We start from the raw sequence: 24,504 nt of genomic DNA on the forward strand, positions 1-24,504 counted from the left end.
GTTTGCAGAATAAGCTGTATTTAAGAAATGCCCAAGAAGTACAACAAAGTAAATAGTAATCTGTTGACAGAACAAATACACTTCCTGACAATGACAGTTAGATTGTAATGCATGAACATTTACTCACTGTTTGCACCTCTCTGAATGTTTCAAAAGATGTGGATATGTCTGATGATGCGGAGGAAGAGAAGACATTCCCGCAGTCTGTGGAGGACACAGACAAGGACAACCTCGCTGTGACAGAGACGGGTGAAGAGACTAAGGCACCTGAGAAGATACCAGATATGGGCATTGATGAGGATAGTGGGTACTTGAACAGGAACAAAGACAATCAGGCAAGCTCTAAAACTCCAGAAGAAATCCAGAGGGGCCCTCAAACTATTTTGGAAAATACCTTGGACATGGGACTTAGCGTAGACATGGATCACCCTCCCTCAGGTAGGTGTTCATTATATTTCCCTACTTTTGAAATTGTGGTGAGATGTAAACTGTATGCATTAACCTAATTTGCTTGTGCTGTATTTCCAGGCTCTCTGGAGTCACCTCCTGTCACTGATTTCCATGAAGATGAGCAGAGTGGTTCATCATTCGTATCAGTGCTAATTTTATCTGGTCATCTCATCACCCTGTTTTATGAGTATCTTGGAATATATGGTGTTATGGTAAGTTACTTCATGTATTTCTCTCTTGTGAATGGGCTTTCCTTTCCATTGTAATTGACTAATTGCCTGCATGTAGTGCTTAGGACTCAAGTATTCATACTTATTTTATTATTGCTGGGACAATGCATGTATTATTTTTATTTGGGGGGGCATTTGCCATGCTGACAGCGTTACCCAACCCTTCCCCTTTTTTTCAACTGGTAGTTGAGTACAGCACCGTTTCCGTTAAATGAAACGTTCCAGAACGTAAAAACGTACTGAATGCAGCCCAGGTTCAGTGATCCTTTCCCATTTTTTTGTAGACTTGTTCTAGTGAAGTGTAGGCTGAAGTTAAGTGTCCACAGCCGGTGTTTTGCTTATTGAGTTTGATATAAATGATCCCGCCGCTCGTTTTACCAGGCTTTGCGTAGAGTAATCGCGTTCAGAACTCTAAAAGGAGGCTAGTAGACATGTTGTTGGCGAAGCAGAGCCAGCATTGGCAAGCTAACCTTCAAGCTTAGGTTATAGTAGCTAGAAAGATAGGTACATATTGTCCTCTCCTGGGTAAATAGAACCACGATGAAGGATCCTCTCCAGTAGTTGACAACGTTGATCAGTTGGTGAAATTAGGATTTTCGGGTTTACGCAAACGACTTGCATTGCAAGTCACAAGCCAAACTAACTTGATAGCCAGCTCAACTGTCAAAGTAACGTACAGTAGCGATGGATTCGGAAGAAACAACCCCATTACCCACTTTGCCCCTGATGACAGAATTTGATCAACTGTCTGTCTTGTACTGTCTTGTACTTCAATATGCAAGTTGTTGGCTACAATGTAGCTAGCTGGCAAGTCAAGTCTTAGGCCGCCATATGGCTGGCTGGCTAGCTACATTTGAAACTGAATCTTGTTAGCAACTTCATTGTCTTGGGGAATGATTTTGTCCAACAATACCTAATGCATTTCCCAAATAGTTGCAGCCTAGAATGGGTCACTTGATTGCTCTTAGTTTCGATTTTTTTCGAAGTGGAAGTTGCCTGTCCTCTTCCTCATTAAAAAAAATGGCTCACTTTCCAGACTAGCAGTATCTGTTCTTCCTGTATCTGGGTGTCAGATCGAGAGGTGCCTTCAAGTTATTGAATTTTGCTCTGACAGCTTCCCCTTACATAACTATCACCTGAGGTTACATGCCATTCAAATCTACACATGGCTCATGTCTAGTGATATGTTATGTAATCATCTGTTTTGTTTATTGGCCATTTTACAGGGTGAAAGGCTACATGATGCAATCTTTTGCACTCTAAATCCACATAGGCCTAAGGCTTGTTAGTTAGATCCACTCTGTGGTGATTCATTTAGCTATTCCCTGAATTTCACTGAGAGACTGCGATGGAAGTTCTGTATTGTGCAAAGGTCACCATGGATGGACAGTGTTAGGACCCCAGGCCAATCCAATCCCAATTGATTACATAAGGTCAAGGCAAATCTTCTCTCTATTGATTTTGATCAACAACTAGGTTATAGTCTATGTCTATTTCTAAACCCACCTTGATTTGATCTGAAGATATGCCTCTTTACATTGACCTAGAGGGTGCTCATTGGGATATCCATTAGCCATGCTTTTAAACGGAACATTGGAATGCCTGATGGTTTAGTTCAATGTTTTTAACATCACTTATTTTCTTCTGTCATCTCAGGCCAACTATTACCCAACTTATTTGCTAAGCCTGACATGTGCTGTCGTAATACTGATTGGACCTGTCTCTCCCCAGATGGTCACCAGCCTGCCAGAGCACTGGAAGTCAGGTCCAGACTTCTACAGCGTGTTCTGTGAACCCGTGCTGGTCACTGCAGGTGCCGGGGTCATCGGCTTCCTCTTCTGGAGGAGCATTCTATCTGTAAGTCGTTGTTGCACAGTTACCGCTTTCATAATTTCTGATTGCTTTATGTTATTCTATGATGTATTGTATGCTACCATTGAGGAGGCTGTTTGCTGCCACTTTTTTGTTTTCCTCCTCACAGGTCAAAAGCAAGTCATATCTAAGTAAGTTCTTCTCTCTGGCTATTTAGGGTGCCTAGTGAATCCTCATTCATATTGCTTACAGGCTGTTGTCCTTGTCACGTGTAAACCATGTCTGATTTCATATTCTCGTCATGTATTTTATTAGCTACTGAAAAAGAGCTGGTGGACAGGATGAAAATGCTTGAACAAGAGAAGAAGGAGATACTCCAAAAGGTCGCTGAACTGCAGCAACGGGTAAGTTGCAGAGACTTTTCACTGACTAAGATCCAGAATTTTGAGTTCAATGTGAATTAAGGGACATAATGTTTTGACAGTATATTTCTACTGGGTTCCCCTTAGGGCGAAGAACTTAAAGAAAATCAAAAGCTGTCTGAAAAATCTGCCGCTTTATCTCTGGAGAAGATCCAGGATTTGGAGGTGTCTCTGAGAAATATTATCTTGATCACATGTCATTGTCATGCTGACAATTATTTAATGTTTTATTATAATTGTTTTCTTCTCCATAGTGTTTAAATTGACTACGCATTTTCTTTTTCTATCCAATAGAATATTGTGCAAGAGATGGAGAGACAAAATGAGCGCCTGGATGAGGAAAATCACTTACTCGCCATATCCTTTGACAAAGAGCGGGCCAACACTGCGAAACATGAAGATATGGTGAGTAGTATTGAGCGATTTGGCTGTAATTAAAATGTTTCAGAACGACCAATTCTCTGATGTCGGTTCAATTATTTGAATCCCATTAAGTTAGTTTATTGTGTGAGCTCAATGTGCCGTTTCTCTAGAGAGAAATCAAATCAAGCACAAACTTTGGGACGTTGTAGTTTTCAACAGGCAAATAAATATTCAACATAGTTTGGTGCAGAAAATGTGGTAATTGACTAAAATGACCACAATCCATTACAGCTACCTGGATTTGTGCGGGCAGTCACAGAGAGAAAGAGACACCCTAGAGAGCAGTTGCTTTCGTGATGTAGATAGCATAGGCAGCTACTATTAGCCAGCTACTATCCTAAATAGGATGGCTCGTTGATGAGCACAGAGAAAGATGGTTGTCATTATGCTTATCATTATCTTTGCCCATAGATGTCCGAAATGGACAAAACCATTGAGAAGTTGAAGCACAGCAAGAAGACCCAGGACGCACTCTCCAAGGTATATATGTCATATACGTGAACATGCCCAATGAAAATATGTCAAATATATTAACATTGCAACAATCAAATGTAAAGTGTTTATTTCCTTTTAATTATCCTTATCATTGAATCTGTAGTCTACCATTCTGATGGATGAAGTCAAGCTCCGTGAAGATGCCCGGAATGTCCAGCACCAGGTTCTGGAGAAGGATATTGCCACCCTGAAGGAGGAGAACCTCTCGGTGAGTACCAATATGGAACAACGATTCACAATTTAAGCCTCAAGACATTGTGTAGGACTCATTGGCCATGCAAGGCCTGCATAGCACCGTCCTTATGACCTCATTTCCTTGTTACAGCTGCACCATGCTGCCAAGTTGTGGGAGGAGAAGCACAGGGAGACAAGAGAGCGGATCAAAGTCTACTACAAGTCTCAGAAAGACCTGGAGGATTCCCTCGTTCAAAAGGACCACAACGTTGAGGTTTGTTTTTTACACTTTACGATATTGTTACACACATCAATTCCTGTTCACACCTTCTCAAATACACCTTGATGACAAAGAAACATGTCACCTTTATTATGTTCCAAAAAAAATACTTCTTGACTGATTCCAGGGGAAAAGTGTCTCAATTGGTGCTTCTCAACCTCTCTGGCAGGTTCTGTCTGACCTGCTAGGAGACCTGGAGGCCTGCGATGACCTGAAAGGTGGAGTTGTGGCTAACGGGGAAGCCTTTAACGGTAAGTCACCTGACACTGTGTCCTAATCAGAGGAGGCTGGTGGGAGGAGCTATAGGAGGACGGGCTCCGTGGAATGGCTGGAATGGAATGAAAAACATGGAAACAGTGTGCTTGACTCCATTCCGTTTACGCCATTATAGTGAGACGGTCCTCCTATAGCTCCTCCCACCAGCCTTCTCTGATTAGGATACCGTCATGTGATTTGGTCTTATGTAGCAACATTTTAAATCGTTTTTTACATTGGATTAAGGTAGAGACTTGGAGCAACAAAATGGTATTTCATACACTACAGTTGAGGAACAATGGGAAAGTAATTCTGCTTTGAAAGTTAATAAGCTTGTAACTCATACTGGAGAGCTCTTCTTTGTCTATACCCATTCAGCATTGTTCACACCCTCTTTAACCTTAGCCCCACCCATCTCTTTAAGGATTCACATGTGAGGTCGTGTACTAAACAACCAAAGATTTCAAGACTAAAGGCTGGTTTACACTACGTCTATCGACATGTCTGTAGACAGTTGTCGCGGTGACATGAACATTCTATTATGAAGAGAAAATAGAATCACAAAAACGACAGGCCGCATGACATCAGCAGCCTGGTGGTCCAAAATAGAATAATTGGTGTATTTTAACACCAATAAACCCAACCATTTAAAAATGGAATTTTGTATATGTCAATCTAGCAAACCAAGAACATTTCTAAACATTGGTTTGGTTTGTTTCTAGCTTGTTAGTTGGCTAGCCAGTTCAAATAATGACCATATCATATACCTGACAAGGTCTTAACTTTAGCTAATTAGTATTCATTATTACAGGAAAATAAACTCACAACAAAATCATTATATACAAATTAAGAAAATAGCTTACGGATATTCGTGTGACGAAGTAAAAGCAGGGTATTCTACTGGAGAATTTTAGTACTTGGACAGTGTCTCGTTGGCCTAACGTTATATCCTAATTTGGACTTTTATGCAGGTCATGTTCTTCACATATTACCGTCTCTGGTGATCACACACATATCAAATAAAATCTGGTTACTTGCATAGTGGAGACTTTTGTTTAGCTAGCTAAACAATTAACCATAATCCAAACTCATAACGTTACTACCTTGAATGAATCCCCTGGTAGCTAAAACTAACCAACTAGTTCAATGTTAACCTAGCTAGCTAACATTAGGCTATAACTAGAAATGCAAATGCGTCTGCGATATGAATAATATTATTACACAGATCAATCACTTAACATTAGCTGGCGATCCAGCCAGCTAACGTTAGCTAGCTAACAATATGCTTTATTTTGCAATGAGAAAACGACTTTCTGACAATTAGAAACTTATATCTGAAAATAGTTTCCCTTAATTTGAAGATGTATAAAACACCTGTCTCCAGAATACAACGGCCTTCAATGTGTTCTATTTTCGACTGCCTCTGCATATTTGCAATCAAACCACAGAATTTTCTCCATCTACTTAGCTATCATACTCTGCTTCCACCGGACAGTCCACTGATTTCAAAACTTGGTCCTCCTAAAAGTGGAGAGCATCTTTTCAAAAAAGCTGCGTTAGAAAGGATTACTTACACATACTGAGAAGCTCATGTTATAGACCAAAGCGTGCTACATGGCAGACCAATCCGAACTCGTTTCATGGCGCGTCCAGCTCATCCATTATCTCAGCCAATCAAGACTAGAGGGAAGGTTCCTTCCTTTTTCTGTGGCTAAACTAACTCGGCTCGTAGTTTACCATTTTTACTCGTATTTACGGATGGTATACAAGTTTGTTATTAAGGCACATGGAAGTTCACATACCAGAAGGCATTTTGCAAAAAAGAAAACGCATTTTGATAGTTATACATTCAAATGCCTCTCCTGTGAATTATTGACACGGTACATACGCCTACTTTCCTGAAACGTGTCACTGTGTTTACTATTATTTGTTTCAGACAAGCAGACCATCATCCAAAACCGCGTTAAGCAAATGATGGTCGTCTCTCGGGTAAGACTGAGTTCTTTCTTGAACAGACCCAGATTTCTGTGTACCTGAAGGCAGGTAAAACTTGTGCTCAGAACCAAGAAGTGTGTCAACTCATGCACTAACTGTTGGCAGAACTTTCCACAGGTCCAGACCACTCTGTCTGTTGTGGAGGAAGAGCGCGATCGCTTCATGGCCAAGCTGCTGAACGAAGAGAAGTCCAGGAAAGAGCTGGAAGGTATGTCCCAGCAACTAGAATTTGATATGCATCACTACCTTTTCTCTCTCAACACTGTCAACTTGTTTTCGCCACAGAGCAATTTCAGAAGCTGGAGCATGACATCTTGTTGGTGAAAAGTGACAAGAACCACCTGGAGAACCAGTACAAGACCCTGCAGCAGAAGAATGACATCATGACTGAGATGTACCAGCAGAAGGAGAACGCTTTGCAGCAGTAAGTAGAATCAGAAGTGGTGCAATTCATGCATTAATACTATAGTAGGGTTTGTTCTCCATGGTTCCACAGCATAAAAAAATAAAAAATCATTGTCTTTTACTGTATTCTTTTACTGTGAGGTTTGAGGTTTTCAAATGGACTTAAAGTAGAGTTTGATTTACAGGAAGCTGACCAAGGAGGAGTTTGAGCGCCCCAACAAGGAAGACCGGCTGACGAAGGTGGACAGCAAGGCCCTAGAGGAGGAGGTCAAGGTGTGTAGGAAGCGCGTTAAAGAGATCCAGGATAAGCTGAAACGGACCGAGAAGTCCTACAAAGCCCAGATCATTAAGCAGGAGCAGAAATCTCACGAGAACTGGGTTTGTACAATACAACTTTTTTTTAGTCCATTTGTTAAAGAAACAACATGTCTCATTTCTCAACCCCCATCGATGGCACATACATTAGGATCAGGATTTTTTTTTTAAAGTATTCTGTTTGGCCAGTCATTTGTAAGGTGAATTTAGTCCAAAACAGGAGATTTTAAATGTCTATTCCTTCTCTCTAGGCGATTGCACGCGCCGCAGAGCGAGCTATGTTCAACGAGAAGAAGGAAAACATTCACCTTCATAACTTGTGAGTGCAACACTAATACAACAGACTCAATTGGGCTATACCAATGCAGGGCTCAAGGCTTATTTAGTTGATGGCACCAGCACATGATTTGGTTGCATACATTTTTCGCCACTGCACGGATATAATGACCTGACCTGTGTCCCATAATGTACCTGCATTCCATACAGAACCAGGCTAATAATGACTAGCCATCTTTACATTAGCATGCCCTTGAGTTCTAACATTGATTTGGATAGATTTACTCAGGGTGCAATGTGACTTTTTTGTCAGTGGAAGTTTATAAATCCATTGAGATGCATGCTTTCTCTCTCTATTCAGCTAGTAATAGGCTACATTTGGTTATTAATTAATGATATATTAAAAAGCTGTATGATATAATTTTGCAATGTAAGACATTGCTCTGTTTGTTAGAATTGCGGAAATGTATTTTCTAAAGTAAGCCTGTAAAATATTATTTTACATTTAAAAATAGTATGTTGTCCCTTAATCAAGACAGACTGCTTTTTGAAGGAGAGTTCAATATGTCTACAGTAGGCTAGCCAAGACGAGTGCTAGTTGTCTTTGTAGCTTTCTTTTTTGTTCACTATCAACAGTAGCCAGTAGAATATTTTTTTTCTCCAGTGACAAGCGAACTGAGATGGTATTCTAGGATTCAAAAAGTAAGATATTTCTTCTAACACATCCAGGGAATGCATGATTGGTATTTTGATGTGAAACCTGTCCAATTAGGATCCAAAATGATCCAATATGTCTGCCTACACAGCTTGACCTAGGCTATATTATTCACCACCTGAGGAAGTGGAAACTCAAAACACTTATCTAGATTGCTAACTCTAAATATGTTAATGTTACTAGATAGATAATTTATTAGCAAATGTAATGTCTTACAAAAGATTTCCAGCACTAGGCCCGTCCAGGCTACTGGATGTAGCCCTATTCACTGCAAATGGTGCACTCCACCGGCGCATCAAAACCATGTACTACATAGCCTACTCCGGTTGTTAAGTGGTGCCATGAGCTCCATATTGAGAGCTGAGAAATGTAATTGTATACTTACAGAAAGCTGTGACTCTCCTCTCTGTAACTAGAACAACAGTAGCTGCTTTGCAAACGGCCTTTTTCCAAATTGCATTTTAAGCAGCGGTCATATGGTTGTGCTAATTAGAATGCGCACCTCACCTATTGCTCACCCAAAATGGAGACAGGCAAATCCTTTCATTTGGTTAATTTTTGGTCAATATCACATTTACTTTTTGAATGAGTCATAATAGTAAAGTAAAAAGAGAAGCATTGTGAACCAAAGGTTGCACTGCCAAGTCGAAGGGCCACAAATGCAAGTGTTTTGGTCACAGTTTTGCAAGCTGTATTAGTCTAGATTTGGAGGTACAGTATTGAGAATCTAAATGCCTGGTCTCTTTTTTTCACCCTAGACTGACTTCCATGTCCAGCAAGCTGAATGAGCTCCGTAGGCCTCTGTTCAAGCCCACCCTTGGGATGGCTCCCATGCCTCTCCGACGAGGTAAGAACCAATCCTCAGTTCACGTGCCAGTCGCCAGCACTAAATAACGTCTGCATTCAGCTGATATGACACTATTCTTGAGGACGGAGAATCATATTTCTATCTGAACGTTCTGTAACGTTCCTGGACATTTCTATTGTCTTGTCGGTTGGATATCAGCTGTGACTGCGTTTCAAATTAGATCTTGGACTTTTTGACTGTCTGATACCCCATCTGCTGTTTGACTTCCACCCTCTGAAATGCACGTTTTCCTGAGGTTTTGATTTGTATTCCTTGCAGCTGGTCCAATGTGGAGAGACGGACAGTGTTTTGTTAAATGGTTTAGCTAAACAGGTGATTAGTACGGGCCCTCACCTGTGAGTGGAGGTGCCCCTTCCCCCTCCTCTCATGATAGAAGTTCACAGGTGCCCCCCCTGTGGGGTGAAGGAACGAGCCCTATCGGGAGTCTCCTGAACCCCCGGCCCGGACAGCCTTGGCCCTGCTGATTGGCTGAGCAGTACCATCCCTCAGCCAATCAAACCCCCCTTGTTCACCCTTGTATGCCCTGACTCCCCGCTTTCTTTTTCACCTTTCCTTTTCCCTGTCTTTACCTCCGCTGTGGTGTTTCAATAATTCACTTATTTTTCTTCCTACTGCTCTCATCCTGCTCCTTACTGGTACCCACCTCTGACCTTTTCCTCTTCCTAATGTTTGTCTTCTGATTACGTCCTCTCTGATTTTCAAAGACATTCTTTCCTGTCTCTTTCACTGCCATCTTTTCTCCCTCTACTACCATCTGTCTCACCTGTGTTTGCGTGTCCAGACGACCCAGAATGCTCCTATGCCCCCGTTTGCTTTCACAATTTGGAATAACCACTCTTGCATGCCTCTTGCTCTTTCAGTATTATGGTGGAGTTTTTGTTGTGTTCAGCTGTTGTGTGTGGAACTCGTTAGGTTACAAAAGCTTCAGCCTTTGCTTTCCCTTGTGGGATTACTGCATTCCATACATTATGTTTAAAATATACACTACCGTTCAAAAGTTTGGGGTCACTTAGAAATGTCCTTGTTTTTGAAAGAAAAGCATTTCTTTTTGTCCATTTAAAATAACATCAAATTGACCAGAAATACAGTGTCTACATTAATGTTGTAAATGACTATTGTAGCTGGAAAGCTGGAAATTTTTTATGGAATATCTACATAGGCGTACAGAGGCCCATTATCAGCAACCATCACTCCTGTGTTCCAATGGCACGTTGTGTTAGCTAATCCAAGTGTATAATTTTAAAAGGCTAATTGATCTTTAGAAAACCCCTTTGCAAGTATGTTAGCACAGCTGAAAACTGTTGTTCTGATTAAGGAAGCAATAAAATTGGCCTCCTTTTAGACTAGTTGAGTATCTGGAGCATCAGCATCTGTGGGTTCGATTACAGGCTCAAAATGGCCAGAAACGAAGCACTTTCTTCTGACTCTCGCCAGTCTATTCTTGTTCTGAGAAATGAAGGCTATTCCTTGTGAGAAATTGTCAAGACACTGAATATCTCGCACAACGCAGTGTACTACTCCCTTCACAGAACAGCGCAAACTGGCTCTAACCAGAATAGAAAGGAGTGGGAGGCCCCGGTTCACAACTGAGCAAGAGAACAAGTACATTAGTGTCTAGTTTGAGAAACAGACGCCTCACATGTTGAAGAACTGGCAACTTCATTAAATAGTACCCGCAAAACACCAGTCTCAAGAGTGAAGAGGAGACTCCGGGATGCTGGCCATTTTGAGCCTGTACTCGAACCACGCAGCCGTTATACTGCTCAGGAAGGAGACGCATTCTGTCTCCTAGAGATGAACTTAATCCTAACCGACTTGCCAAAACTATAGTTTGTAAGCAAGAAATTTGTGGAGTGGTTGAAAAACGAGTTTTAATGACTCCAACCTAACTGTATATACACATACACACAGTACCAGTCAGAAGTTTGGACACCTACTCATTCTAGGGTTTTTATTTTTACTATTTTATACATTGTAGAATCATAGTGAAGACATCAAAACTATGAAACAACACATTGAATCATGTAATAACCAAAAGTGTTGAACAAATCAAAATATATTTGAGATTTTTGAAGTAGCCTCCCTTTGACCTTTGACACCTTTGCACACTCTTGGCATTCTCTCAACCAGCTTCACCTGAAATGCTTTTCCAACAGTCTATTGTTGGCTGCTTTTCCTACACTCTGGGGTCAAACTCATCCCAAACCATCTCAATTGGGTTGAGGTCGGGTGATTGTGGAGGCCAGGCCATCTGATGCAGCACTCCATCACTCTCCTTGGTCAAATAGCCCTTACACAGCCTGGATGTGTGTTGGGTCATTGTCCTGTTGAAAAACAAATGATAGTCCCACTAAGCGCAAACCAGATGGGATGCCGTACCACTGCTGTGGTAGCCATGCTGGTTAAGTGTCCCTTGAATTCTAAATAAATCGGTGACCGTGTCACCAGCAAAGCACTATCACACCACACCACCTCCATGCTCCACGGTGGGAACCACACATATGGAGATCATCCGTTCACCTACTCTGCGTCTCAAAAAGACACGAAGGTTGGAACCAAAAACTCTCACATTTGTACTCTTCAGACCAAAGGACAGATTTCTGTCAGTCTCATCTCCATTGCTCTTGTTCATTGGCCCAAGCAAGTCTCTTCTTATTGGTGTCCTTTTAGTGGTTTCTTTGCAGCAATTCGACCATGAAGGCCTGCTTCACGTGGTCTCCTCTGAACAGTTGATGTTGAGATGTGTCTGTTACTTGAACTCTGAAGCATTTATTTGGGCTGGTAACTCTAATGAACTTATCCTCTGCAGCAGAGGTAACTCTTGGTCTTTCCTGTGGCGTTTCTCATGAGAGCCAGTTTCATCATAGAGCTTGATGGTTTTTGCGACTGCACTTAAAGAAACTTTAAAAGTTCTTGAAATTTTCCAGATTGACTGATCTTCATGTCTTAAAGTAATGGACTGTTTCTTTTTGCTTATTTGAGCTGTTCTTGCCATAATATGGACTTAGCCCTATTTGGTAAAATACCATCTTTATAACACCCCTACCTTGTCACAACACAACTGATTGGCTCAAATGCATTAAGAAGGAAAGAAATTACACAAATGAACTTTTAACAAGGCACACCTGTTAATTGAAATGCAGTCCAGGTGACTACCTCATGAAGCTGGTTGAGAGAATGCTAAAAGTGTGCAAAGCTGTCATCAAGGCAAAGGGTGGCTTCTTTGAAGAATCTCAAATATTCTGGTACTGGTACTTCTAGTTCTGGAAGAATAATATCCTACCATGACATGACCAAACATTTTCCTCGGACTGCAAATAGACCAGACTTTGCTATAAATAGATGGTAGCATGAACCAGTAACGTGGTCTTGAGTCAGGTGCCTAATGACAACCAGGAGAGCCAAGGTTAGCATTCTAGAAGATTTGACGTTTTACGTTGATGTATCACCGTGTATTTATTGTCCAACAGGACCACGACCTCGCGGCCGTTACCCTCCTGACCACAAACACCCAGTGGCTTCTAGACCTGGTAGGGATTGTATTTTTTGTCAATGAGGGTTGATGTGGTATTATCCCTAATCGAGCCCTTATCCTAAATCTCTAATCATTCTGCCCTTTTTATCCTCCACAGACACCATGGCCCCAAGTACATCCTCACCAAGCGATCTGGGCAGCTCGGTAAGTGTCTCAAATTGACTGAAAATGTCCACAGGTTATTTACTTCCTTATTACGTAACAATGTCAGGAGGGAAAAAGTGACATGGAACTAGAGAAGGAAAGTTTCAACGAAACACCGTGAGTCCTTACGGTCTTATGGGCATCTCTCCCCCCTGTTCCTCCATCATGTGGGTGTGTTTGCACTAAACAGACCGCTCCACTAGAGTCACAGGCTGAGGCCCAGGCCTCCACAGAGAACCCAGAGGCAGTGAGTATTATGTTGGAGGCAGCAGTGGCAGGGATGTGGATGTGTGTGTGAGCATGCTTACCCCAGCCGTGGATCAGTGGCTGGAGTGGCAGTCAGCTGGGTAGTGGCTTCACAGGGTTGTCAGACTTAACATTGCTGGCTGGAGTCTGACATGCGTGGTTGCTTGTTTTAAGGAGCTTACAGACGGGCTGCGGTAAACTGAACATTTCTGCCTACTGTGTGTAGATGCCAGCGGTCTCGGTTGTTGTCAGCTCGACGGTTGTGATTTTAAAACATTGGTTGGTTGGCGAGATGGACTCTGCTCAATGGTCAACCATGCATATTTTGAAGCCTTGAGCGTAGAGCCAACGCCGCAGCTCACTGGAGTGAGTACCACGAACGGCGACAATTGCAAAACTGCTTGCCTTTTGCCGCCCTAGTCCCATTGAAGTCTGAAGACCTTTGCCGCTCCCCGTGGCCCGTCTGTAAGCTCCTTTTTATTTTTTCCCTATATTACAACACCCACCCTCCCTCTGACCCCCACTGAATGAATTGGTGACACTGTTCTACAAAGCCATAACTTCAGCACAACTACATGATGGATATCTCAAATGTGTTATCATTTAAAGCTGTGTGTGTTTTGAGGTTAATGCTTTGTGGAAACGGTCCTGATTCTGAATCGGTGTGTAGCACTTGGTTGTGTGATTCTTGTGGGACTGTGTAACTTGACTTATTATTGTGGGATATTGTTGTCTTTCTCACCAGTGCATAATTGTTTGTTTTGTTCTAACCTAACGAAACTGTTTGAATCAGATGAAAGGGACTCTCATTGTTGGTGCCAGCAGCAGGGCTACAAGTACAATGGACCTATTGCTATTCTTTGTTTTAATATTTTTTGTTGTTGTTCCTCTAGAACACTCGACCTCAGGGTCCTGGCTCCCTGCTGGTCTCTCCCATCAGGCCCCCCCCCGACTCAAGACCCGGCCCCCTCAGACCAGTCATCAGCCATCCCTCCGGACTCTGCTACCGTCCCATTCCCGGACGCCACCACATCCCTCCTCCCCCACCCTTCATGCCTCCCGTGTACCGACCAGACAACGGACACTCAGGCATGATGCCTCCTGGACCCGCACCGCCTAACGGACACCCGTTGATACCACCCGGACATCGGCGTCCAACTCCTGGTGCTTACAGTCCCCCTTCCCCACACAACCGGTACCTTCCTCCACCTTCTCACTATGAACCGGTGCCTCCCCCATTCGGTAGGTGGTGAATTCTGGCCCCCAGCTTTTATCTCAAGTTGAGTCTTTGTTATTCGCATCGCTAACCACAACTGAAATACTATTGTTATGTTGGTACTACAGTGTTATATTTAATTTGTTTGTTCATTTTTCCTTCTACCTAGGTGTTTCCGGCAGCACTCCTATGGCCCGACCCATGGGACCCCCACATACCTACGTGCACTATGGACCACTTGATCACTCCATCCTGCCCCCTGGGGTGGCCCCATACCCTCATGTCGGCCCCAGAGACTTCCCTGTGCAGCCACAGGTCCCACATGGCCATGACTCTTCAGTGGGCCCCCAGCCCGGCGCTGGCCCCCAGGGCCAGGGGCAAGACTATAGGTCCCAGCAGGCAACAGCTGCCCCCCAGGACTCAGACAGAAAATAAATATATATAATATACTTGCAAACAACAGAACTTTCTAAAAAGTTAGTTCCTATTAAAGCATCAGAAAATCAATGTCTTATGTTTCTTGTCTGAAATGTAATAGACTTGAAGAGGAGTAGTACTGAGGCTTGTTACTCTGCAAGAGGTCCTATTGTGCAATAACATTTCTATTGTGTGACTGAGCTTTTTTTAAAAGGTTATTATGTTGATTTTTGTATTCATTTCACAATGTTATCATGGTTTCCTGTGGAAATTATTATTAAAAAGAAATGGACCCCAAGCTTTTGGGTTGCTTGATCAATCATTTCAGAAGTACCATATTATCTGAGCTCTTCCCAAAACTCTCTTCAGAATGAACTGAAAGGGAAGGTTGAAAGTCAGATGTAATTTACTGTTCTTAGGATATTTTATTAATAAAACTGGTAAAAGATACTGCAGTTTTCTATTGTTCATATGACGCATATGACAACTTTTGCGATCCATTTTAGTTTGAAAGGAAATGTCTGACAGTGCATTTTGTTTTGTATGGGTAGCTGCATTACATGTGAAAGGCCAGTAAATCACCCACTAACTGAAGACCTGTCATATTACATTGGTTTCACATTTGTTTCTTTTTGTTATGTTACATCAGGAATGCATCACATTTTTTCTATTTATTATCAATAAAAAGAAAATAAGCAATTATTTTTTTGCACGTGACTAAAGACTATTTGCATTACATGTATATCATTGCATGCTTTGGTTAGAAATGTTTTACTCTCTGTAGGTCCCAGAACTTTTCTTTGTACCCACTGACTATTTACCTCTACCAAAACACTTGACTGATTATTGGCATATCTGGAATGTTATGATGTACACTGTTATCGAGGCTGTCAAATTATTGTGTAGCTGGGCACTGCTCTGCCTGTCACCATACTGTACACTGAAAGTGGTTCTGAGTGAATGACACAGGGAAAAGTAAGGGCATACAAGCGTTTGAGTCTTATGCTATAGTCCAGGGTTTCCCAAACTCAGTCCTTTTGCCCTAGCACTACACAGTTGATTCTATTAATCAACTCATCAAGCTTTGATTATTTGAATCATGACCGAGTTTGCGAAACCCTGCTCTAGTCTACAGAAACAGTGCAGGTAGAATGAACAGGGTTTGTCATCACGTTCCAGGTTTGTATTGACATTGTACATTTCTACAGTATGTGATGCCATAAATGGAGTTACTGAAGGTTAATCATGATGACGTGGATTTAAGTGGATTTTTTGTCGACACCCAACACTTGAATTTGCTGTCTTTGTATATGCTAACAATAACTGCTACAGTATATACCCATCTGTTTATTCCTGATTTAAGTGGATAATTCTGGTAATTACTATGGGCACTCCTGCAAAGCATTCGATAGTCTTACACGGCAGTGGCTATGTTCGTGAGAATCAAATATGTGATTCATTATGACTAACTGATCTACGAATAATGAGTTGTTTATTTTATGATGCGAGGTCATTTGTTTATCAGTCAGCAGTCACCTGCAATGTCAAACAAGCCCAGTGAACATTTGACATGTTTGGTTTCGCTCCTTTAGTAAGTGTAAAGAAGGACCACTATTCAAACAGCATTTTGTTTATTAAAAATGAAAGTAGTGTAAATTGTCAGTCCAATGATAAATGTTCATTTTCTCACAACCTGTTACCAAAAGCAGAACACTGTATTGACAATCGTCAACCCTGTCGGACAGCACACACAATAATATGCACTGATTAGTGTCTCTTAATGCCGTGTTCAAAACAACTGGGAACTCAGAAATCTCCGACTTCAGTGTGTTCAAGACAACCGGGAACTCTGAAAAAAACAAGCTCTGACTGGGAGAAATCTTTTAAGTCATCCAACTCGGACTTCCAAGTTGGGAACTCTGGCACCTTTCTAGAGCTCTGACTTTCCGACCCGAAGATCACTGACGTCATGATTTGACCAATTTTTTTCAGAGTTCCCAGATGTCTTGAAAGCACCATAAGTGTATTCAGTTAGTGCCATTACAACAAAAAAATATCAAAATGTTAATAAAATGGAGACAATGTTTAAATAGTGGTTAGCCATTGTGGCCTTGATGGGAACAGCATTCAAAACAAAGGTAAAAGTCAACTTCAGTTACATGCAGCATCCTTTTCAACTCCCTTTATAACAGGATGACATAGCATCTCAGAATCCTTTTTGAATGCTAAAAAATGCATCCTTCCTCCCATCCTTGAAGTAATCACACATATAATGTGATAGGATAGATTAAAGCAAATATCCCAATATATTACTTTTTACCTATTAAATAACGCTAGATCAGTGATAAGGATGTAAGTAAATGAACAGGGCAGTTATATATTTTCACTGTGGCAGTGTCAAATGGGCACAATGAGATATTTTGAAATTCGCACCAGGATATGACATCATCAATACACCACTTGAGCACCAATGACCATGTTGATCCTCTTTCATCCCCAAAGGGAAAGGCAGAGGAAGACTAAAGACGAGGCTGGTTGTTTTTCTGCTGGTTGTTTGACATACAGTACCAATTGCTATCTCAACTCTTCTTTTCCATTGAGCGTCATGCAGAGAAGAGAGAAAAAAGTGATCGCTAATTGGCACCAGAGGGGTCAAATGCATTTGTAACCAAGTGGGAATTTACCATATACAACTGAGAAAAATCAATTTGAAAGGCCCTCCAACTGGTAATTACTAGTGGGAAACTCATACATCATCCTGAGCTCCCACTTCTCCCACATGCTGACCTCACCTACTTAGGAAATGACCTGGATAACAGCATTTTTCTGCAATTAAATGCAACAAATCATTATTTATAAAAAGCAATCTATTAATATGTTTTTTTAACACTCATTTGTTTACCAGCATGATAGCTTTTAGTTTATGGTTTAGGTAGCTTGTTGGCCATTAGCCAAATGATCTTTTCAAAGCACGTGAATGCATCCAACTGGTATTTACGACTTCACAACTGGTAAATTCCCACCTCCCACTTGGTTACGAAGCAGCATTATACAGTAGTGTGTTGTCACCGCTGTAGTTAATATGTGCCATCCAGGGCTGTCCTATCACAGAGTTGAGGTTGTGGCATTTGGGCCAGCTGGGTTTAGTATTGCTGATCTGAGTGGAGGCGGGTTCTCCATGAATCAGCGGAAGTTCAGTTGAGGCCACACCTGCCTCAGAGCTTATTACCTCCTAGACTTAATACTGCAGCACACCCAACCTCCCTATTCCCGACCAACTACCACAGTGAACACATGCTTCAATTTCTGCCTCAGCTTCTTTTAAAAACGACGGAGCAGCAGCCTGCAGAGCAACTCAAAAACGTAGCCATAGCTTGAGTGCTCCCTGGTGGACAATCACAGAATTTGACACATTATACATTGCAGTGCAATGAGAGGCCTGCCTTTTGAAGGTGGGGAATGGTCATCGTGGCTGCAACTACTGTATGCAGATAACCAAGAACATTCTAGAAAAGAAAAATAATGAAGTTGGGACACCGGTCATGGAAGGGGAGAGTGTCTGACCTGATGACTGTATGAGGTGGTCATGCCTGCCGATCTTGGCAATGGTAGAAGCTCTTCACAAATTTTCAAAATGTTTGTTCTCGCCACTGTGCCTGGTGGCATTCCAGGAGCTTCCTCAAGGTCAGTCTTGGCTTTGCTGTCCCCTTTCTCTCCTGAGCCTTCTTATTTTTTAGCGGTTTAGGATTCCTCTTAGCCTTTCGAGCCTCAGAAGTTACTCCTTTTCGGGCTGCCTTACCAACACCGCAGTACATGGAGGCATCTGGCAAAAGAGACAACAATGGGTTAGACTACATAAGATGTCATACTGCCACTTTTCCACTATCAGAACCAGGAAAAACTAGACCTAAGGATAGCCAAGCATGGTGGTTCAAGGAAGTAAACGTGTATTCATAAACTAATTGGATATTTTTCCGCATTGTGCCAATGCTGCAAATACTGATAATAAGTGGGGACATCTTAATTTCACACAACTGAAAGAAAGTAATACTCAAGAAAATAAAAGGTGTTACCGTGTAGCTTTACTTACAGTGAGGACAAAAGGCTCCAACAACAAAGCTCTTCACTTCCAGTAGCTCTCTATTCTCTGCCGAATCTTTCCTGGCCTGGAATGTTGAGAAGTGTATTGCTAGCCACCAGTCCTTTCTGTAACCCATCTCCTCTGCAAAAATCTTCAGCCATTGTTTTCTAAAGGAAAATATAAATCCGTGGAATTGGCACAAATGAAGCATGACATAAGGACTTGGCAATTTGCCATGAGAAGAGACAAGCAATGTATGCCGAATTTAATTTCTTCAAAGGGAGTGCATTTTCAATGTCCTCCTTTTGAGAGAGAGTAGTGTGGATTCATGCAGCCATCCTTACTTCATCCTCAGTCTCTTGATGATGTTCAACAAATGGTTCCAGACATCCAAGTTGCTCCTCCAACTGGAGTAGTCCAGGAGATCCAGAACCACACCTAGAGCCTTCTGAAGATCACCCTCATTCTCTGGGGGAAAAAACTCATCCTTTACTATGAACACCTTCATAGGACCAACATCAATGTGAAGAACACATCCACCAAACACATTCATCTGAATGTGTAAAAAAGCCCCCGAGGACAGAAACACACACGAAAACATTGAAAAATGACTAAAACATCAAGATAGACTTTAAAATGACTAGTTTCCCCTCATTTTACACCCCATTGTCCCTTTAAGACACTCAAAATCAATATATTGTTATTATTATTCTATATTCACATACCCGACTGTACCAGAAGAGAACAGTATTCCGGCATCAACTCATGACTTGGGACCAATGTATGCAGGATCTAAGGCAAATGTAATCGAAAACATGGACTCATTAAACAGTACAGTACCAGTAGGCTATTGAGGGGCAGAGTACAGGACTAACTGTAGCCTAGAGATGTCACCTTACTGTGATTGTTTTAAAATGAAATGGTCAAAAAGAAACAAATTGCTTCATAGCAAAGAACCATTTCTAAAGCAAGAATTTTGCTAGTACTGTCTGGGAGAGGTCTTTGTGGGGAGGGGAAATCCGAAAACTAGCTGTTATTGGCAGAGACGTTTGGAACTCTTTCTTATTGGTCTATTAACAAATTGACCACCTGGTGATGTCACCAGGCAGACCAAAACTCCACCCCACCAAAAACAGGCGGACATTTCAGGCGTCTCTTCAACCAACTCATACACCAAAAGGACATTATACATTTTCACAGTATTATTCAAACCTGTGGAAATGTATATAAAACACAGGAAAATATTTTACTGCACTGGGCCTTTAATAATGATAATAGTGCCCAACATTTCAGCTAGATTCCCCTGTTAAGAACAGCAATGGCCTCAGTACTACCTTCAGCACTTTGAGAAGTTTCTTCAGTGGGTGGTTCTGTTTCTTCATGTACCGGTATAGGTAGACATGGGCATTGGGGTTGGGTGGGAAACTGTCGTCATAGGCATAGTCATTTAGAACCTTCACAGCTCCCTCGTGATCGTTGTAGAATTCCAGCATCTGCCATTGGCACGCGCAAGTCAAAACATTAGATCATCATAGGTAGTCTGATAAGGGAAAGTAGTTCAATGATGGAAAAGTAAAACAATGATGGAAAAAGGGGATGCCAGGGGCCATGTTAAGTAGGGCAAATTGTAGTAAATCGTTTTGAAACTGAAAAATGAAAACAAGTATTTTTACTGGACAAATTCAGGTAATATATTACCGTTTGGTTTGGAAATTGTTCTTGTTTCATGCCTACTGAACACGAAGCAGTACTTACATCAATGTAACTCAGAACAAAAGGATGCCAGACGCCAGGAAGCTTCATGATCTCCTTCAGGTTCACAGAAGATTGTCGGAAGTAGCTATGCATTTCTTGGTTGACAGCTGCATCATACTCATCTAAAATATGTTAAAGTCCATGTTAAGCCAAAGCACAACCACAGGTTATGGTTACATTTTATTTGGCCATGCTTTTTGAAATGTATTGGAATTGTCCCTAAAGACGCAGTTACATTATCTGGCCAGTAGATGGTAACCTAAGGATTTCCACTATCCCAATGTCATTGAAACCAATGAAAAATGGATACTTGGGGGTTGCCAGGTGTCCTCTTACCTGTGCTGGATGCAGTGGCTTTCTTGTCACACCAGATTAAGTAATCCAGGAAGCCACTATAGGCCCGGATCAAATCAAATCAAATTTTATTTGTCACATACACATGGTTAGCAGATGTTAATGCGAGTGTAGCGAAATGCTTGTGCTTCTAGTTCCGACAATGCAGTAATAACCAACAAGTAATCTAACTAACAATTCCAAAACTACTGTCTTATACACAGTGTAAGGGGATAAAGAATATGTACATAAGGATATATGAATGAGTGATGGTACAGAGTAGCATAGGCAAGATACAGTAGATGGTATCGAGTACAGTATATACATATGAGATGAGTATGTAAACAAAGTGGCATAGTTAAAGTGGCTAGTGATACATGTATTACATGAGGATACAGTCGATGATATAGAGTACAGTATATACGTATGCATATGAGATGAATAATGTAGGGTAAGTAACATTATATAAGGTAGCATTGTTTAAAGTGGCTAGTGATATACAGTATTTACATCATTTCCCATCAATTCCCATTATTAAAGTGGCTGGAGTTGAGTCAGTGTCAGTGTGTTGGCAGCAGCCACTCAATGTTAGTGGTGGCTGTTTAACAGTCTGATGGCCTTGAGATAGAAGCTGTTTTTCAGTCTCTCGGTCCCAGCTTTGATGCACCTGTACTGACCTCGCCTTCTGGATGATAGCGGGGTGAACAGGCAGTGGCTCGGGTGGTTGATGTCCTTGATGATCTTTATGGCCTTCCTGTAACATCGGGTGGTGTAGGTGTCCTGGAGGGCAGGTAGTTTGCCCCCGGTGATGCGTTGTGCAGACCTCACTACCCTCTGGAGAGCCTTACGGTTGAGGGCGGAGCAGTTGCCGTACCAGGCGGTGATACAGCCCGCCAGGATGCTCTCGATTGTGCATCTGTAGAAGTTTGTGAGTGCTTTTGGTGACAAGCCAAATTTCTTCAGCCTCCTGAGGTTGAAGAGGCCTGCTGCGCCTTCTTCGCGATGCTGTCTGTGTGGGTGGACCAATTCAGTTTGTCTGTGATGTGTATGCCGAGGAACTTAAAACTTGCTACCCTCTCCACTACTGTTCCATCGATGTGGATAGGGGGGTGTTCCCTCTGCTGTTTCCTGAAGTCCACAATCATCTCCTTAGTTTTGTTGACGTTGAGTGTGAGGTTATTTTCCTGACACCATACTCCGAGGGCCCTCACCTCCTCCCTGTAGGCTGTCTCGTCGTTGTTGGTAATCAAGCCTACCACTGTTGTGTCGTCCGCAAACTTGATGATTGAGTTGGAGGCGTGCGTGGCCACGCAGTCGTGGGTTAACAGGGAGTACAGGAGAGGGCTCAGAACGCACCCTTGTGGGGCCCCAGTGTTGAGGATCAGCGGGGAGGAGATGATGTTGCCTACCCTCACCACCTGGGGGCGGCCCGTCAGGAAGTCCAGTACCCAGTTGCACAGGGCGGGGTCGAGACCCAGGGTCTCGAGCTTGATGACGAGCTTGGAGGGTACTATGGTGTTGAATGCCGAGCTGTAGTCAATGAACAGCATTCTCACATAGGTATTCCTCTTGTCCAGATGGGTTAGGGCAGTGTGCAGTGTGGTTGAGATTGCATCGTCTGTGGACCTATTTGGGCGGTAAGCAAATTGGAGTGGGTCTAGGGTGTCAGGTAGGGTGGAGGTGATATGGTCCTTGACTAGTCTCTCAAAGCACTTCATGATGACGGAAGTGAGTGCTACGGGGCGGTAGTCGTTTAGCTCAGTTACCTTATCTTTCTTGGGAACAGGAACAATGGTGGCCCTCTTGAAGCATGTGGGAACAGCAGACTGGTATAGGGATTGATTGAATATGTTCGTAAACACACCGGCCAGCTGGTCTGCGCATGCTCTGAGGGCGCGGCTGGGGATGCCGTCTGGGCCTGCAGCCTTGCGAGGGTTAACACGTTTAAATGTCTTACTCACCTCGGCTGCAGTGAAGGAGAGACCGCATGTTTTCGTTGCCTAATCCTCTGGGACTGACCGGCTGACTGCTTGCCATACCTCCAGCTCTCAGCGATGGACAGCTGAATCTTGGCATCCTCAAACTGCCCATTGACCAGGAGATGGAACGAGTGCTCCAGACAGACCTTCAGGACAAACCAATTCTTAAATGCACATTGGCATACACTTCCATTGCAAACACATTGTTTACACATTCCATCTATTTGTTTGTTTTTGAAGGTGTCATAATTGCTTCATAACAAAAGTATGGACATGTTGACTGTCCTATATTAACTTATTTTTTCACCTATTGACTTAGGGTCCTTTAGTTGGGCTGATAGTGTAGAGATCAAGAGGTCAATTATGGAACCTACCTTCAGGTAATGCTTTACTCCTGAGTGTTTCACTCGCTCATAGAAACTGTTGTAGTCTTCCAGCGTCGAGTCGGGATGGTGGTGTAGTATCTCTGTGCCTATCCTCCAAACGATCTGAAAGACAAAGTTTGAAGAAATCAAACTTAGCATTTATACAGTACTTCTCAGCTACCCTTTGTGAGAGTTTCAGTCAGTGCAACGATTGACCTACCTCAGCGTAGAGTTGTGGCATGTTTGCGGTGGTATCCTCCAGTGTCTGTGAGTAACTGGCCATGTACTCTGCGGCATCCTGCCATCTATGGTGCAGCAAGACCTCCCTGATGTGCTGGAGGCAGTTCCTTGTGGTCTTGTGAAAGCCAGTCTCACGGGGTGTCTCTAATGAAACAACAGACATTGCCACTGGTTAATAAGAGCATCTTATGTATAGATGAAAATGATAAAAATCGGGCATTAACATACACTACATGACCAAAGGTATGTGGACAGCTGCTCGTCCAACATCTCATTCCAAAATCACAGGCATTAATATGGAGCTGTAACCCCCCTTTGCTAAACATAACAGCCTCCACTCTTCAGGGAAGGCTTTCCACTTAATGTTGGAACATTGCTGCGGGGACTTGCTTCCATTCAGCCACAAGAGCATTCGTGAGGTCGGGCACTGATGTTGGGCGATTAGGCCTGGCTGGCAGTCAGCGTTCCAATTCATCCCAATGGGGTTGAGGTCTGGGCTCTGTGCTAGCCAGTCAAGTTAGTCCACATCGATCTCAACAAACCATTTCTGTATGGACTTTGTGCACAGGGGAATTGACATGCTGAAACAGGAAAGAGCCTTTCTCCAAAACTGTTGCCACAAAGTTGCAAGCACAGAATCGTCTAGAATGTCATTGTATGCTGTAGCGCTAAGATCCCTTCACTGGAACTACAGGGCCTACCCCAAAGCATGAAAAACAGCCCAAGACCATTATTCCTACACTTTACAGTTGGCACTATGCATTCGGGCAGGTAGTGTTCTCCTGGCATTCGCCAAACCCAGATTCATTCGTCGGACTGCTAGATGGTTAAAGCGTGATTCATCACTCCAGATAAATGTTTTCCACTGCTCCAGAGTTCAATGACAGCGAGCTTTACACTACTCCAGCCGACGCTCCCGAAGAACAGTTCTTGTGCTGAAGTTGCTTTCAGAGGCCGTTTGGATCTCAGTAGTGAGTGTTGCAACTGAGGATTATTTCTACGAGCTATGCGACTCAGCACTCGGCAGTTGTCTGTGTGCGTATGGGCTACCACTTCACAGCTGAGCTGTTGTTGCTCT

The 24,504-nt window shown here is 42.6% G+C and overlaps 2 protein-coding genes across 5 annotated transcripts in view; one reads left to right on the forward strand and one right to left on the reverse strand.

Annotated features, from left to right (window-relative positions):
* The window catches only part of LOC118962502 (transport and Golgi organization protein 1 homolog), a 20,674-nt gene extending 5,703 nt beyond the window's left edge, over positions 1–14,971 (forward strand). Inside the window, exons 5-25 of one of the 4 annotated variants that reach the window (XM_090232384.1) lie at positions 157–438; positions 529–662; positions 2,412–2,537; positions 2,662–2,683; positions 2,808–2,896; positions 3,002–3,079; positions 3,209–3,319; positions 3,749–3,817; positions 3,936–4,040; positions 4,158–4,280; positions 4,456–4,537; positions 6,478–6,530; positions 6,654–6,744; positions 6,822–6,960; positions 7,127–7,319; positions 7,508–7,575; positions 9,006–9,094; positions 12,586–12,645; positions 12,748–12,794; positions 13,934–14,282; positions 14,426–14,971. In XM_090232384.1, coding sequence (XP_090088510.1) covers positions 157–438; positions 529–662; positions 2,412–2,537; positions 2,662–2,683; positions 2,808–2,896; positions 3,002–3,079; positions 3,209–3,319; positions 3,749–3,817; positions 3,936–4,040; positions 4,158–4,280; positions 4,456–4,537; positions 6,478–6,530; positions 6,654–6,744; positions 6,822–6,960; positions 7,127–7,319; positions 7,508–7,575; positions 9,006–9,094; positions 12,586–12,645; positions 12,748–12,794; positions 13,934–14,282; positions 14,426–14,691 — 2,576 coding nt within the window. In that variant the 3' untranslated portion in view covers positions 14,692–14,971. Of the gene's footprint in view, positions 1–156; positions 439–528; positions 663–1,115; positions 1,206–2,411; positions 2,538–2,661; positions 2,684–2,807; positions 2,897–3,001; positions 3,080–3,208; positions 3,320–3,748; positions 3,818–3,935; positions 4,041–4,157; positions 4,281–4,455; positions 4,538–6,477; positions 6,531–6,653; positions 6,745–6,821; positions 6,961–7,126; positions 7,320–7,507; positions 7,576–9,005; positions 9,095–9,373; positions 9,550–12,585; positions 12,646–12,747; positions 12,795–12,984; positions 13,233–13,933; positions 14,283–14,425 lie in introns of those variants that run through there. The other 3 variants (XM_090232385.1, XM_090232387.1, XM_090232386.1) reach the window with 3 other exon arrangements.
* A 1,316-nt stretch (positions 14,972–16,287) lies between these two features.
* Positions 16,288–23,589, reverse strand: LOC110522041 (TATA box-binding protein-associated factor RNA polymerase I subunit A-like). The gene is made up of 10 exons (XM_090230785.1): positions 23,407–23,589; positions 23,196–23,309; positions 22,842–22,967; positions 20,846–20,918; positions 20,510–20,631; positions 20,089–20,247; positions 19,480–19,546; positions 19,099–19,222; positions 18,764–18,921; positions 16,288–18,496 (listed from the first exon to the last, which is right to left on the reverse strand). Exons 1-10 carry the CDS (start codon positions 23,587–23,589, stop codon positions 18,303–18,305), a joined length of 1,320 nt encoding a protein of 439 aa, XP_090086911.1. The 3' UTR covers positions 16,288–18,302.
* Between the last annotated feature and the right edge of the window lie 915 nt (positions 23,590–24,504).

The sequence above is a fragment of the Oncorhynchus mykiss genome, chromosome 4 (genome assembly GCF_057628025.1).
Source record: "Oncorhynchus mykiss isolate SJ-2025 chromosome 4, ASM5762802v1, whole genome shotgun sequence".
In the NCBI taxonomy this organism is placed as follows: domain Eukaryota; kingdom Metazoa; phylum Chordata; class Actinopteri; order Salmoniformes; family Salmonidae; genus Oncorhynchus; species Oncorhynchus mykiss.

Coding starts and splice junctions, on each gene's coding strand:
- LOC110522041 (XM_090230785.1), bottom strand. CDS start 23,589: ATGTCTGTTGTTTCATTAGAGACACCCCGTGAGACTGGCTTTCACAAG. Junction 22,968..23,195: donor GAGTAAAGCATTACCTGAAG/GTAGGTTCCATA, acceptor TTTGTCCTGAAG/GTCTGTCTGGAGCACTCGTT. Junction 20,248..20,509: donor TTGTTCTGAGTTACATTGAT/GTAAGTACTGCT, acceptor TGCCAATGGCAG/ATGCTGGAATTCTACAACGA.